At 39.7% G+C, this 17,666-nt stretch overlaps 1 protein-coding gene across 1 annotated transcript; it reads right to left on the bottom strand.

Annotated features, from left to right (window-relative positions):
• Positions 1-906: 906 nt before the first annotated feature.
• Positions 907-16,129, bottom strand: LOC134794785 (fibroin light chain-like). The gene is made up of 7 exons (XM_063766572.1): positions 16,041-16,129; positions 9,173-9,261; positions 4,375-4,570; positions 3,471-3,602; positions 2,701-2,798; positions 2,201-2,345; positions 907-1,247 (listed from the first exon to the last, which is right to left on the bottom strand). The coding sequence occupies exons 1-7, from the start codon at positions 16,074-16,076 to the stop codon at positions 1,161-1,163; spliced, it is 783 nt and encodes a 260-aa protein (XP_063622642.1). The 5' UTR covers positions 16,077-16,129; the 3' UTR covers positions 907-1,160.
• Between the last annotated feature and the right edge of the window lie 1,537 nt (positions 16,130-17,666).

The following is a 17,666-nucleotide window of genomic DNA, read 5'->3' as shown; positions in this document are numbered from 1 at the left end:
GGCTCAACATAGATAATGGATAAAAGGGGTAAAGGTAGACTAAACGGGGTAGCAAGATATTCATATCTTAATCTGACGCGCTCGAGTAAATACAAAAATCCCCTCTTGGGCTCCCCTACCACTACGAATGCAATTCCTAGCTCTCGATAATTTATTTACTTATTACGTACGGTCAGCCAAGAAAGTGGTTTACCACTTTTCGACTCTATCAATCAGATGATAGAGTCACAAAGTGGTAAACCACTTTCTTGGCTGACTATACTTATGTACTTGAAGTTTGTAGTGACACCTATCTAAACATTGACGATATTAACCTCTTGAATAAGCTGTAATATTTCACGTCAGGGTTAAATAACTTACTCCGATCTTTCTCAAGCACTAAACTATTGATCTACACTAAAAAGACATATTGACAATATTTTCAAAGCAAACATACGCCTTTATAGAATAAAATGGCACCCATAAACAGCTCGCTACTTGATACCGTACTTATAACTTAAGATAAGTAAGCTCCGAGCTTTTAGTTTTTAAGTTATTTATTTACTTAGCGCAAACTTTGGCTGCAGAGTGGAAATTAGTTTCAGACCATTTCTCATTATCGTCTTTACCACGCTGTACAGTTACGGTATTTGAATTAAGCAGGTATTTATGAAAATATCTTGTGTTTGGTTTAAAGATAAACTTTGTTATCAATTACGTTCTAGACAAAGAAAAGGAGAAAGTACATTTTCACCACACCAGCGCGAAAAGTCTCACTTTACCTATTCTTCCTAATCTTAATCATAATTTGATGAAAAAGTTGCATTTTAACCACAAGAGTGACTTTGAGTGAATGATTGTAAATGAACAGTATTTAATAGCGTTCTTTTGATGAATATGAAGATTAAAATAAAACGAACTCGTTAATGCCAGAAAGTTGGATACATCTTTATTAAAGACAACAGAAAAATCGTTAACCGAAATGAAAGCCAGGTCAAGGTGATATAAAATAGGTAACGTATATTTACAATAAATAAAATCCTTTCTATTTCAGTTGAGACACTTAAGTGTTATATTTCAATATTATATCAGGTGTGCTCAGGGAGGAGTATATGGCCGGGTGGCATGGTTATATATAGATACTATATATTATGTTGGCTGGGATATGTATAAGTGGTCGCTTAAGCGCTAGCGGCTTGAACGAGGGCGGACTTGGCGATGGCAGCGGCTTGAGCTGGGTTACCACCTGAAGCGACAGCGCGGAGGAACTGGAATAAAAAAAGGTATACTTATTAGTAGTTGTGCAAGACTCACTGGCTTATCACCAGATTATTTGAACCGAGAGCCAAAGTAGGCGCTTCGCTTCTCTTTTACGGGCAGAATTTTATGTTATTCGGCTATTTTCCCGAGTCGGATCTTTCAAGCCGTTGTTTGAAGACGCACGCAGCACGCAGTAGTTCATCCCATATAAGATTTGGGTTGTATTCCCTTATATATAATTCCCTTTACTCCTCTTTGGTGGATGTCATTAATTATAGTAGGTAGGTAGGTTAAATATCCAATCCTTATAACTTAAGTATTTTACACGTCCTTTAGTCGTTAAATGATAACATAGAGAATACAGATAAGAGACCAAGTTATTACTCGGTTTGGAAAAAAACACTCGTAAATACAAGGGTCTACCCCGTTTCATCTCTATCACGCGATTATTGTAGAACGGACTTCGTGGTTAAATAAAATTAGAGTAACAAATACGTTTTTGGCAAAAATTTAATTTTTGATACAAGCTTTTATCGCTGACTGTACTTTTCTTTCCACAGGCAACTAATACTCATCGAGACAATTCTAAAAACCCCAAACACAATTAGGTTTCGTTGTTTTATCACAGAGTTCCTATCGCCACCTCCGGTCTTCATCATCATTTCAGCTCGATGACACCATAATATTGCATTGTCACCCGACTTACGTATGTATGCAAAATTTCAGCTCAATCGGAAACCGGGAAGTGGATCAAATTTAACTTGCAAGATTTGATTACAGACCGACAGACATAGACAACGGGACAGGTGAAACTAAATAAAAGCTTGTAAAATACATAAAATCTCTATAGTTTCCTTCGAGTACCAGGAGTGCAGAAGTCTGAGAAGCGCTCCTGTAGTTTGTTAACCACTATGACCAATATATTAAGAGCTCGAACTATGAAGAACTATAAAGCACTCACGTTGGCAGCTGGGGTCAGAGCGCGTCGGATGACGGCCACGACTTGTGGCACGGACGCGGCGGTGACGGCGGCTCCGACGTTGTTGCTGCGGCTGTTGAAGGCGCTGTACAGACGCTTAGCGGCGCAGTACTCCTCGTTCACGAGTCTGGGGGTGACATTACAGGTGTTAGGTTACAGAAAAATAAGCTGAGTAGGTGAAAGAGGATAGAAAGGTCAGTTCGGCAAGTTGAGCTCACATGGCCGAGTTTTAGAGATGAAGTCCGATCATCAGAATTGAGTTAATAGTATATTGTCAATGAAAGGATATTGCTTTTACTGGAGCATGTCTGTGGATGTACTGTACATTCGCTTGGCGCCGCAGTAGGTACTCCTCGTTGATAAGTCTGGAGGTGGGACAGCTGCGTTAATTCTTAGCGTAGGGCGCTAAAATGGACCCTTGTATCAATTATGATGCAAACGAGAAAGCGATAGAAAAGGATGATGTCTCTTAAGTTACTTACGGGAGAGTGTATGGGCTAGCAGCGTTAAGGACAGCATCCCAAGCTGCTTCGAATTGGTAGGCTCTGCCGCCACCAACGCAGTTAGAGCGTGGTCCAGTCTGGAATCACATTTAAATTTCAAAGATCATCTTTTTGGTGTTCAATTACCGGCTTCTCAATTTACTCAACAAATGAGAAGTATTGAGATCCAAAGCCAAATCAGCATTGGTACCTCTTGGAAATTCGCGGAACTGGTGATTTCTAATAACGCGGCTGGCTCTTCTTGTTGAAACCTTGCTGACTTACCAATGTAGCAAGATAAAATGAAGGCACTAGTGTCTAAATGCGAGTCCTCCAAGCGATAAAAGACACACGAAGAATTAAGGCCAGAGTACACCGGCTACGTATGCGTAGACGTGCACGTGCGCGTTATATTAATAAAAAATTGGTATCACATTGACTGGTGATCAGGCGGTGAAAAGACCATTTATAGGAAAACCGATAGGACGCCGCTCGGTCGGTCGACCTAGGTATCCATTGGCGGATGTGGTGGACGCTGATCTGCGCGAGCTCCAGGTTGAAAACTGGCGAGGAACAGCACAGGACCGGGATCAGTGGCGAGCAGTCGTGTTGGAGGCCAAGACACACTTTGGGTCGCTGCGCCAGAGGAATAAGTAAGTAAGTACATTGACTGGTACAATGTGTCTCTTCTTAAAAAAAAACAGGATACCTGTAAGTTACGTCGACAAATAAAAACCACAACTAATCATATAGTCTTACACAGAACTTACAGCATAACGGACAGAGTTAGGGTTGTTGGCGAGTTGCACGATCAGGTCGATGCTGGTTTGCAGACGGCGGATGAAGTTGGCGACGGCTTGTCTGATGGCGCCGGCGTTGCCGGAGGCGACTGCGTTGGCGACCTGGACAGGTTAATTACGTTCTCTTTTATATGTGACGTTCCACGGCAAAAGGCATCTTATGGCGGTTGGCGCTTACGCTATTATTAACGCCGCTCCATTATTATTGCGGCGCTATGCGACGTAAGCGCCAGCCGCCATAAGGTACCTTTACCCGTGGGACATGTGGATGTGGACGTGGTGATATAGGCTTTCGCTAAGATCCCCACGTCACAGGCTGAGCCTAGTGTGAGGATCACTGTACTGCCTCTCTTGTAATATTAATTTCTGAAATAATTACATTTTGAAATTTCTTTTTTCCTTTTTTTTTAAATATAGGCTTTCATAGGCAATCCGGCTTTAATCTATTATTATGCTTAAAAAACTCTATACATGTTCACTTCACTAAAGTCAGTGAAGTAACATGAAGTCATGAGAATCAAATAAACACGTGATTTTTGGTGTTACTCATGTCATAAAAGTATTTGTCAAAAGACAAAAAAAATCGTATCATTGTACCAAAATTCGAGGACAGAGGAAATTTTAATATATGCTCGTATTGAAGGAAAGACATTGACTTTCTAATGCCCATTCTTCATTTGGCGGTTCGGAATCTGCAGTAATCCTGATTGGCGCATCCTTGCAAATGCAAGCGATGTAGATACGCCAATTTCGCCATTGCGTTTCGATCGCTACGGAGCGTTGGCGATTGGCATATTGTCCTTGTCTCCGGGGCCTGCTGTCACGCCGATTCCTCATTGTTATAGGGCAAGGAAGTTTAAAGCTGGATACTTACAGCAGCAGCTTCGCAAGAGTCACCAGGGTTACCGGTGGCGAGCTCTCCGAGAACGGCGATGGTTTGACCCACGGCCAGGGCTTGGCTACGGGCGTCTTGTTGGTTGGCGAGGTCGTTCAGGATTTGTTCTATAGTCAAGATGTAGATGTTGGTGTCGCCACCGTCGACAATCTCGAAGGAACGGTCGGTCAGGTAGCTAAGAAAAAACGTTATTTAGAAAAGTGCAGGTATGAATGGAACAGAAGAGACATCCAAATTTAGAATTGCTCACAGTTTACATAATTCTGTATAGAGTTCCCCTTTTCAAAATTAGAATTGAAAAAATGAATGTCCTGAGAACAATAAGCACAGTTCATCTGGACTGTGAACTATGTAGGCATGTGTCAGGTACAATTAATTTAGCGTCGTTGGAATCTGACCATCACAAAAATGAGCCTGGACAGCTAGTGTGACGCTTAGGATTGTTACCGACTTTATCATTTATGCAACAGGTATATAATTAATAAGTGCTTCGCTTTGTTACGTAACTGTTACCTTGTTACTTTGTTACCTTTAATTTGTAGCGGTGTACCATTCTATACAATATTTTTTTCTATGGCAGTAAAATACATTATTTTAATTTAAGAATTTATTGCACAGACGCGGTCCAAACCTCCCGCTTTCTGAACCATCGTTGAGGATTTGCCCTCTTAGCTTACGCGCTAATTAATGTAATACTAATTTTGTTTCCCCTAGAGATGTCAAAGAAAGTACCGTATTGGAAAGCTATTCCTTAATGCTGATCTCTTACATATACACACAGGGGCGTATTTACCCTAGGGCCATCCGGGCCATGGCCCGGGGCGCCAACCTCCAGGGGCGGCATATGCCGCCCCTGGCGGATTGCATTTTGTTTTTCTTCCTTGACTTCTGGGCGGCGAAACGTATTGGCCCGGGGCGCCAAATTTCAAAATACGCCCCTGTATACACATAATATACAGTCAGCCGTAGAGGTAGGTACCTGACTACCCTTTACTTTTATCCAAGGGCCCATTTCTCGAACGGTATTAGACTAATATTACTAGTCCACGAACTGACTGTCAAATCGTATGGGTTACCATCGCTACATACTAATAAATATTAGACTAATACCGTTCGAGAAATGGGCCCCAGGGGTATCAGTCATTTTCATTTCTATAACCAAAAAGAATAGATAGTATAGAGGGGCCCTGTCATTGTAAATTTTGTAGTCATTGTAAATTTACTGCCATCTATCGACACACGACTAAAACTCAAAGTGAAAACGTATAAAGTTATCAAAAAATGTATATATATAGGGTCAGTTGTCCTAGGTTGAAACAAGCGGACACAGTAAAACTTTGCGATATCTCGGAAACTAGGTGTTACCAGCTAGTGCCGTCTGTCAAGCAAGGGCAGGCTCAGGGACCCCCAGCACCTCACCAATACGCGAGCACGCCTCGGAGAAGGAGCAAGTTGCTACGAGCGTTATTTATTTATTTATTTATTTATTTTAATCTTTATTGCACAATACATGAAGGTACAAATGGCGGACTTAATGCCTTAAGGCATTCTCTACCAGTCAACCAATGGGTCAAACCAGAAAGATTAAGTAGGTGCAGTGTCTTTAAAGTAAATGAATTTGTAAACAAGACTCTATATGAATATAAACTATGTTGATAAACTTACACATATACTTAATACAAATAGACTTACATACATAATATACATAATTATATACCTTGTGTGAATAATTAAGTTGACGAAGAAGAAAGTTTGTCAAGGAAATGTTTGCGCATGCTTGAATGTGAATTTGGTCTGCGCTTGTCTGATAGAGAGTGGGAGACCGTTCCAAAGCCTGATAGCCTGGACAGTGAAAGAATTGGACATGAAACCCGTTCGATGTTGGGGGACAATGAGCTTAAGGCTACGGGAAGAGCGGAGATCTGTGCCTGGACGTGGGGTAACAAATTTAAATTTCGAGCGGAGATACTCTGGGGCGGACGGATCAAACAAGATTGAGTAGAGAGTACACAGAATACGAAGGGACCTACGATCTCGTATAGGGAGCCAATTAAGTTTTCTACGAAAAGCAGAAATATGGTCATACTTACGAAGTCCAAAAACGAACCGAATGCAGCTATTAAGTAGCCGGTCAACTTTATTTAAAGAATCTTGAGTGAGATTAGTGTAACAAACATCAGCATAATCAAGGACAGGCAGAACAAGAGCTTGGACAAGGAGAGTTTTTGTGCTGACCGGAAGAAAATGTTAATGGCGATAGAGTGCTCTTAACGTATTAATTACTCTACGACTAACGTCGGACACCTGTGGTTCCCATGTGAGCCCACTGTCAATTGTTAGCCCCAGGTTCTTCACTTGCGATGAAAGCGGAATAACTTCAGTTTCAAAGAGAACTGGCGCCAATTCCACAGTGTTTACCAAAGAGAGTAAGCGGGTGCTGCCAAGTAATATGGCCTGGCATTTAGCTGGGTTGACTGTGATACCAAAGCAATGTGACCAAGTGGAGATATGGTTAAGGTCTAAGTTTATTTCAGCGATTGCCTGGTCCAGATCCTTAGCACTCGCTTGGGTATAAAGCTGCAAGTCATCAGCATACAGATGGTAAGAGCATTTAATTTTAGAAGTAATAAGGTTAATAAAAATCGAGAAAAGAAGAGGTGAGAGAATTCCGCCCTGTGGAACTCCAGAAGTGAGAGTGCACCAGTCAGAAAACGTACGATCAGAACGAACCGCCTGACGACGGTCCTGAAAATACGAAGAGAACCAACCAGCCGCAGATGAAGATATATTCAGATGCCTAAGAGTGGCCAGTAACAGATCATGGTTAACAGCGTTAAAAGCATTAGAGAAATCGATAAGGACCAACACTGTCAACAATGAGGAGTCCATGCCGAGCCTCACGTCATCGACCACTTTGAGCAAAGCGGTGGAAGTACTGTGGCCACGACGAAAACCAGACTGAAATGAAGAAAGTAATTGATTGGAATAAATGTAAGTGGACAGTTGTTTATGGACAATAGCTTCTAAAATTTTTGAAAGAAAGGGGAGAATAGAAATGGGTCTAAAATCTTTAAGTGCACTAGGGTTGGAAACTTTAGGCAGAGGAATGACATAGGCGTGGCGCCATAACGAAGGAAAAACCCCAGAAGACATAGAGAAATTAATAACATGCGTAATAACAGGGAGAATACATTCTAAAATGGAAGTAATCATAGTTCTACTTAACTCGTCATGGCCAACAGCATTCGTTATTGTGAATTCGTGCGGCAAAACTATTTTTTTTTCATTTACGTTTCGCAATTTTTTACCAAGATATAGAATAGAGTTTGGCGTTATTTAATTTTTTGTTGTGTTCTATGTGTATTAACGTTTATTTGGAGCTATATATTATTAAATTTAGTTCACTCTTTGGTGAAGTTTTTTTAAATTGTTTAAAAAAACACCCCCTAGTCTCACAATGAATCATTTGTATGTAGTATACAATGAAACATGATGTTCACTGAACACCATATACCAGTGCACAATGAAACATACTCATTATTTTTTTGTTATAACTAAAGAATATGTACGAAAATTGTGAAAGTAAAATATCATGGAAATTGATAATAATTTGTCTATCATATGGCAAAATATAATATACTTAACTTTAGAAACGGCTGAGATAGGATGGTTTATATGTTGAATGTTTCATTAATGGCAAGGTATAGGTCACATGTCTAACATTGAAACAGTCGTTTATAAAACACTACTTGCCAGAAAGTGTATGATATCAAGCATGGAGATGCTCAAAACCCTCCCGCGTCCACTTAGTTGGCAATCATGGTCCGTTGACATAAAAGACGCAGCATGCCGTACGTGCCGACCAGATTTTCGACTCACAATGAAACTCAGGTGTGTGTACAATGAAACAAGTCTTTCGCTTTTATATATTTCAGCAATCTTATAATAATTCCATACGTCGGAAACATTTTAAATAACCAATTTCAGCCTACCACTATTTTCTCCTTTCCTTTCTCATTAATTGATTGAAAGCATATATGTATTAATGTCACTTATTGATTACACCGTTTCAATGGTTATTAACGATGTTTCATGGTAGACTATAATTATTACATCTGTTTCACTGTAAAAAATTGAGTGTTTCATTGAAAACATGCCCAAGTACACAATGAAACAAAACTCATTTTTTTAAAAAAGGTTTGTAATACAGAAACTGTAAAAGATAAGTATAGTTGAATTATCGAGAAGATGGAATTGCATTTGTAGTGGTTGTATGCTGATAGTACAAGAAAATAGAAAATTCAAATATAGAATGCCTGTAAACAAACAATACTACTACATATGCAATTCCACGCTCTCGATGATACGACTATAGAAACCAAGAATGCCATACGATAGCCAAATAAATTGTTTATCTTCATTTGAAATATCACACTCATAACTTTAAAAACACCAGAGATAGGAAGGCTTGAACTTTTAGTGTTTCATTGATCAACAAGTTACCCTATGGATAAATGATTTTATTATTTTTATATCATTTTGATTCATGTTCATTCACTGATATCTATGTGTTAAAATTGTTAAATATGAAACGATGTCGTCACGCCATCTAGCCGAGGATAGGCTAAAGGTGTGTGCGGCATCTATTCGAGAATGACTTTTACTTGAATTCCGAGGCACGTTTTTTCCTTAGACTTTATTCGTCTTATACGAAGTTACATATGTCTTTGCTATAACCCAATGTACAAGCAAACAAAAAAAAATGTTCTTTAGTTACCTGGAGACAAGCCTGCCATTGTCTCGGCTTGGAGCGATCTCGTTGATTCCATATTGGGATACAGAGACTGATGGCGCGGCGAACGCGCTCTGAAAAAAATACGACACAAATTAAAAATCAGTCTTTAAGTTTTTCCGGTAGCTCTGTTGTCTATTGGCAACAGAATCGTTTGTTTGCAATAAAATAAATTCTCAACTACCAAATATAAACAAAGCTTTTTACTAACAATCATCGGGAAATATCGGATATCGACTTTGCCTGTCAAGCGGGCAACAGTTTTCATAACTCACGGGGGATCTGCATCTGCATGATGCCAATTACGTGTGGTTGTCGAATGTTGATCCGGACGTATTGCACTTGAATGAATGTTTATTGCAGTATTTGCCGGCTCTAAGTGAATGAAGTTTACAGTATACCTAAGCTTATCACGTAGTTTTTTTTTAATAAATACGCATGCTGATTTATTTTGGATAGTTTGGTCTTTTTCTGCTCGTAGATAATTTTATTAATTTTGTTATTGACTTATAGTCATCAAAATATTATTTAAATTAATCTTTCACGAATCACGCAAACGTTCTAAATGTCTGGAGAAACAAATACTTAAATGAATGTAACATACTACGCGGTGTCCCATTTAGTTTTTTTTTTGTAAATAAATACGACAAAATGAAACTAGTTAAGTTTAACTCTTTTCCCTATTCACCGTAAAGGTAACCTTACGGTAATATAAACAAAATTAAAAAAAAAATGGTACTCCGTAAATACATTTTTAGTTAGGTGTGGTCTATAAAAAAAAACTGCAAAACTATATTACGTAAATATCAGATTATAACTTGAGTATAAAATAAAAAGTTACTAAAAATAATGAACTGTGGTTTGCGATATGAATATCTACGTACGTAACTACTTTCAAAGATTCATAGATAAATTTCATAATACAAAAAACTAACATTTATTGCATAATATATTTTTCCGTTTATATCATAGGCAACACATTATGTAAAGGGCAATAAGTATGTTTTATTCCTTCAGTCTTTCTTTACAATGTTACAGTTAAGTAAAAAATGCAGACAAAATTGCGCAACGTTGTCACCCTAGCGCCTCAAGCGGGAGCGGGACGTCAGCAGCAGGACACTATTTCACACGCGTTCGGCGAAATCCAAAAATAGTCCTGACATTTTCAAGCATTTGTCGATATTTGGCGAGCATTTTAATAGTGCTAGGTTTAAGAATTTTAGCATAGAAATGGCGCGCTTTGGCACACACAGAACCTATAGGTAGCTTTAGGTAGCTATAGGAACCTAGCCAAATTTTATTTTTTATCTGGGCGCTGTTTGACTTAGAATCCATCTACTTTTCACCGATTTGAATAGAGCAAAGTGCGAGGTTGTCATTAAAATATCATTATTTTTATTGAAATTTAATATTAATAAGTTTTTGGCAAAAATTTCATTTTTGGTACAAGCTTTTATCGCTGACTACTTTTCTTACGACAGACAACTAATACCCATCGAGACAATTCTAAAAACCCCTAACACAATTAGGTTGCGTTGTTTCATCACAGAGGTTCTATGGCCACCTCCTGTCTCCATCATCAGATCAGCTCGATGGTACCATAATATTGCATTGTCATCCGATTTATACATGCATGCAAAATTTCAGCTCAATCGGAATCCGGGAAGTGGATCAAATTTAACTTGCAAGATTTGATTACAGAGTTAGTTTGGTCCGCCTCTTCTTCTTCTTCTCAGCATATTTGCGTCCACTGCTGAACATATGCCTCTTTCATGGATTTCCATGTTGTTCTGTATGCGGCGGTTCTATGCCAGGTCGGCCCTGCCGTCTTTCTAATGTCGTCCGACCATCTGGCTCGTGGTTTTCCGTCCCTCCGGCTTCCCAGTCGAGGTCTCCAGAACAGTACTCGCTGGCCCCATCGGTCGTCATCCCTGCGGCAGATATGGCCGGCCCATTCCCACTTCAGTTGCGCAATTCTTTTGGCGATGTCGGTAACTCTCGTGCGTTGGCGAATGTCCTCATTTCGAATTCTGTCTCGCAGGGAGATCCCGAGCATCGCGCGCTCCATGGCTCTCTGTGCCACTTTTAGCTGGCGCACCCTTCCGACGGTCAACGTCCATGTCTCGCATGCGTAGGTCATCACTGGGAGGACGCATTGGTTGTAGACCCTGGTTTTCAGTGACTGTGGGATTTTGGACTTGAAAACATCGCCTAGCTTTCCAAATGCGCCCCAACCCAATTGAATGCGCCTACTAATTTCGGCATCCAAGGGGTTACCGTCAAGCGTTATTTTCTGGCCCAAATATACGTAATCGCTTACTCTCTCCATCGTTTTGCCTTCCAATGAAATGGTTGCCTTTTCAGCGGTGCTCATCCACTTTGTTTTCTCCATATTCATTTTCAGGCCAACTCGCATCGATGCCTGGCTTAGATCATTGAGCATGTGTTCGAGATCTTCAGGTGTCTCTGCGAGTAAAACAATGTCGTCAGCAAAGCGTAGGTGGTTTAAGTACTCTCCATCTATCTTGATACCTCTGCCGTCCCAGTTACAGTGTTTAAATACATCTTCTAGTGCATTTGTGAAAAGTTTTGGAGATATTACGTCACCTTGACGCACTCCTCTTCCGAGTGGTATTGAGGTTCTGGAGCCTTGAATTTGCACTGTCATTGTCGCTGAGCGGTAAAGGTTTTTCAACAGCTGGATGTATCTGTAGTCTATTCGGCAACGTTTTAAGGAGTCAAAAACTGCCCAATGCTCCACCGTATCGAACGCCTTCTCATAATCCACGAAGGCAAGGTAAAGTGGTATATTGTACTCAAGTGACTTTTGTATCACTTGCCTTACTGTGAAAATATGATCGACTGTACTAAAACCGCTCCTGAAGCCCGCCTGCTCTTTAGGCTGGTATTCGTCCAATCTTCGTGATATTCTCGATGTGACAACTCGTGAGAATACTTTGTACACTTGGCTTAGGAGGGCAATAGGGCGGTAATTCTTAAGACTTGTCTTGGCGCCTTTCTTGTGAAATAATGTGACCATGCTATTCTGCCACTCTTCTGGTATTTCACCGGTGAACAGAGCTTCGTTAAAGATCCATCGCAGTTCTTTCAGTATCGGGCGTCCACCTGCTTTGAGCAGTTCTGTGGTAATGCCATCTTCTCCCGGAGCTTTGTATTGCTTAAGTTGTTTCATAGCCTGCTTAACTTCATAGGTACTAATATCTGGAATGTCTTCAGTGTAATGTTTTGTCAGAGTTGCACGTGAGCACTCTGTACCGCCCGTCAAGTAGTGTGTATTTTGTGACTCACATAGTTTCCCATAGAATTTGGCTGCCACGTTTAATAGCCCTGGAGTGTCCGTTACTATATGTCCATCTTCGTCTTCCAGTTTGTTAAGCTGGCTAGTGCCACTACTCGTGGCCCTCTGAAACACCTTTGGGCCTCGATGCTTTTCTATTAAGCGATGGATTCTTTGTGTGTTTCTTCTCCTGATATCCCGTCTTACTGCCTTGGATATTTGCCTGTTTAGGCTCCGGTGTTCCGGGGAGTTGTACTGCTCCGCAGACATATGTTCGCGCTGCTTGAGAAGCAAAAGCGTATCAGGGGACAGTTTGTCCTTATCTTTAGGCACCCGCCCGAATATCTCCTTGGCGCTGCTAGTGACGTTTGCAATAAATGTGCTGTACTTGTAGTCTAGGCTCTTTTCGAAGTAGTCAGCATCAGAACGAGCAAGAGTTAAGTTAAGCTCTCTTTCAAACTCTTCGTGAACTCCTATGGGGATTTGTAGGTTAGCCAGTGGTTTTGATACCAGTTTCCTCCTTTCCAGCTTGGTGTTGATGCATATCGTACTACGCACGAGGCGGTGGTCACTCATCTTAAGTTTCTTGAGGACTGTAACATCTGTAACTACGCGTTTCTTGTCCGCACATATAAGGTCAATTTCATTCTTTGTTTCCCCGTCCGGGCTAGCCCACGTCCACTTCCTTTGTAGTTTTTTGCAAAAGAAAGTGTTCATGGCGAAGAATTTCCTCGACTCCAGGTAGTTAACTAGTATCTGCCCCCTGGCATTCCTGCTCCCAACTCCGAATGGGCCGATATAGGTTTCATCATCGCTCTTGGTCCCTAGCTTCGCGTTGAAGTCCCCCATTACGATGTTAAATTGCGCTTTTACGCCTTCTCGCAGCGCTTTGTCGACGTCGTCATAGAAGGTTTCGACTGCGGCACTATCGTGAGATCTAGTGGAGGCAGGAGCATAGACTTGGACTATCTTAATAGAGTATCGCGCATTTATTTTTATAATGGCGTAGGCTACACGTGGTGAGATACTTCCAAGTGCCGTTACGTTGTTGATTAGTTTCTTGTTTATTAAGAAGCCCACACTGCCTACTACTGAACTTGTAGACCCTGTATGGAAGAGGATATTTCCGGAATTCAGTTTTATGGTATCCTCCCCTTCACGCCTGACTTCGCTTAGCCCTATGACATCCCACTTTATGCCAGTCAGATCTTCTTCTAACTCTTCCAATTTCGCTTGCAATCTCAAGGTCCTTGTGTTATATGTAGCCAAATATAGTTTTGTGTGACAGCCGGGTCTCTTCCAGCGATTCTTAGCACCCCTGTCCACCCTGTACTCGAGGCCGCTCGAGGGCGCTGGTCCGCCTCTAACACTGCCCAAGTAGCATGGAAGTGTCGGCAACATCAATATAGCAGCCAATTAAGAACTTAGAGTGATTTAAGGGACGTATAAGAGTGTCAGAAAAGATTTAAGCTGTATAAAAGGTACTTTACAGACATTATACAGCTCAAGCTGTATAAAATCATTATAAAGGATTCTGCGGAAGCATGGGGTGCTTTATCAGAATATAAAAAATCTACTATAAAACTAAAAGTGTTGTGAGAGACTACAAGCTAATTCTATCGTAAAAGCTGTATACAGGCTGTATTGTAGTAACACTTGGCACTTTTAGCTGTACAAAAGTATCTGTCAACTCCGTTTTAAAACATTAAGTGTTATGAAACACTACAAGCTAATTTTATCGTAAAAGCTGTATACAGGCTGTATTGTAGTATCACTTGGCACTTGTAGCTGTACAAATGTATCTGTCAACCCCGTTTTAAAGCTATTTCTTATGGCGTAATCTTACTCTCCTATAAGAATAGTAGTTGTATAACTTCTGTCTGTAAGGGTATTATAAAACCAAATGAATAAATGGCAGCTATAGTACAGCTTTTTTCTGTATTACTGATAGAGTCGCTTATAACAATCTTTTGGCGTAATTTTACACTCGTATAAGTATAGTAGTGTAATGATTTCTGAAAATAAGTGTATTATAAAACTAAAGGAATATATGACAGTTACAGTCTTCTTCTTCCTCGCGTTATCCCGGCATTTCGCCACGGCTCATGAGAGCCAGGGGTCCGCTTGACAACTAATCCCATGATTTGACGTAGGCACTAGTTTTAGTTTTTTAGTTTTTACGAATGTTTTTAATGAATGACAGTTACAGTACAGGTTTTTTATTTGTTATACGGATCTCTAAAGAGAATTATAACTTATGTACGGAGAACCGAAATACAGCCAAACGAATACAAATATTCTATTATAAAGCTGTTTTAATTACAAAAGCTGTAAAAGATACTCTATTTATTACACAGCACAGCTACTAAGATTATAATGCTCTCCAACTATCCTGTAGGCTGTTTAAAAATTGTCGCCAGTTTACAAGAAATAAAAAAACGTATTTGTAAATATAATTAAAGAAATACTTGCAAATATTTAGCAGACTAACGCCGTGTTATGATTACCAGCTAAAATAAATTGTTTAGCCTTAGAATTAATATTTATAAATATTTTTGATACTCTAACCTTAAAAACAAACAGTAACTTTGCCGATTTTTGATATTTTCCTTATGGTTTCTCTTTGTTATTTTGCAGTCGCGTAAATATTTTGCCAGAAAAGATACACAGGTTCACAATAAATAATAATCCGCACTTACCAATAATGTAAAATTCCATTCAAGTCCTGTATAATATTTACTTTTACTTTTACCATTCACTATAACACTTTATTGTCGCCATTACTATATTACGAATGAACAAGATTAAGACATTTTAGTTTCTTAAATGATTATTATTCTCTTGTAATTCTTTCTTATAACTCATTTAAGATTATCTGTAGTGTTAAGGTTTCCTGTTACACCGAAATATAGCTGTAATGCAGCTATTATGCAGCTTATGTATTGCTTATACAGCTACTCTACAGCTCTAATAACGCCAAAGTCTGTATAATTTGGGCCCTTTTTTTACTTATAAGGGCTGTATAAGCGCTTATACAGCCTTTGTACAGCCTAACTGTACAGCTTATAGTATACAAATAAACTTTAATACAGCTTATATACAGCTTGCAATGCTACTTGGGTGTCCAGTATATCCGCAAGACCAATAAATACATCAGAAGGCTTACCTAGCCAATCGTCTATCGAAAACGCTATATATTTGAAACTTAAATAATGTATGGAAATGACCACTTCACTTTTCGTTCGAATCTGATATCCCAGCAATACAATTTTACTTTGCGTTATTTTTTTCCCATAACGGCTTTTACTCCTCGCAAATTTTAGCAAGGTGGATTCAGCCAATGTAAAGGTGTGGACTTTTGACCAATGGGAGAAGGGAATGTTCGGTTAAATTTTCACTTTTCGATCGGCGTTTTCCTATAAACTATTGTCATCTTGTTTACATCCCTTGTTTGTCAGTAAGCTGTCAAATCAGTCAGATAATACTTTCATGTAAGATTAAATATCGCTAGCTAATTTGGAATATGAAGAAAAATTAAAATAGAAAAGAACTTACCGAAGCGACGAGTAATACCAAAGCGAAAGACAGCATTTTGCTGGTCTTTTATTGACCACACGGTATATACTATACGCAATCCATACTCGCTGCCACTACTATATATACATGCGTTGAGCAAACAGAAGTCGATGCATCTGTGTTAACAGAAGCAAGTTTGCGAACTGCTGGCAAACATATTTACAGTCGAATGCACCTGGATTGTTCCTTATTCTTTCCATAATACGGCATAATATCATTTGTTTTTTGATTAATGAACTGACGATGTAAGTTTGCTGATTGAACTGCTGGCAAAGATATATTTACAGATGTATGAGTTCGAGTGATATTTATTGTCTTATGATTAAGGTTGGTATTCTCTTGTTTTTTGGATATGTAACTGAATGTATAAGCTTGCTGACTGGACAGTTGGAACAATGGTTTTAATTGGGACGTGTTTGTCCATGGTTGAGCATTAACGCAAATCGTCTTTATTGAAGACAATGCAAAATTAAGATGTTATTTTTATGTTTAACGTCATACGTTGTGTATATTGGGACATGTTCAAGGGTGCTTCAGGGTTATTCAAACTTGATATGTTTTTTTAGATATTGTAGGTTTAAGGGTAATAATAGTCAACAAAACAATATCCCCCACGCCACACAGTCACAGAAATTGGAAATTGGATTGGAGCCTAGCCCTTGGCTCTAAAATGACACAGAAGTCTTGTAAGAAAATGCAGGAACAATACAAGACGAACTTTGATTAGTTAATTTCGACAATGCAAGGAATCAAAATCTATAGGCTACATCCCATTGACCTAGAACTCCTAGAACTATGAAATTTAGCAAACTTATTATTAAGGAGTTAAAGCTTTTATTTCACAATCTTTAACTCCCGCAGGAACAATAATACAGGGTGGGCCAAAAGGGTGTTGGTAGTTTTAATCTTGAATTTTTCGAAACCGCTTGGCGGGGTGCGGCGGGGGGGGGGGGGGGGGGTATGTTGCTATACGCCTCGTTTCGTGGAAATCTAATCGGCATAGAGCAGTACACAGGAGCGGAGCCTGCATTTTGTGTATGAGCTTTTTACCAAATCCCTAAATCGGTGATTCACGATGGGTGTATTGACAGGAATACCATTTACGAGATTAACGTGAGGTTCCAAGTGTTAATGTGATACGCAAATTGATCATAATGGTTTAAACAACCGGCTCGACCATAGCAATAATGCTAGGCGGACGTTCAGCCTCTGAGAGAACGGCCGACATTGTGGAGCAAGTTCGACGTTCAGTTCGGCAAAATCCGCAACAATCAACGCGTAAGAGAGTTTGGGCTATGGACAATAAAAAACTCAACATTGCGACAAGTTTTGAAGCATAATTTGCATCTTAAGGTTTAAAAGATTCAGTTTGTTTATGAATTAAAGCCAAATGATGCGAATAACCGACTTCTTTTTTCCAATCAGATGCTCTAATCTCATTTCCGAAAGGAATGATAATAACAAATGGCCACCACCCAGCCCCGATCTCGTTCCGTATGATTTTTTTTCTGTAGGATTACCTCGAATCTGTAGTCTTTGACAAAAATTCGAAAGATTTTGAGCAGCTCAAAAGGAAAAAATCGGATAATCACCAATATCCCCGAG

Source organism: Cydia splendana, chromosome 11, assembly GCF_910591565.1.
Source record: "Cydia splendana chromosome 11, ilCydSple1.2, whole genome shotgun sequence".
NCBI lineage: Eukaryota > Metazoa > Arthropoda > Insecta > Lepidoptera > Tortricidae > Cydia > Cydia splendana.
Note: the sequence above shows the minus strand (reverse complement) of the source record. Positions and strands in the feature narration are given on the sequence as shown.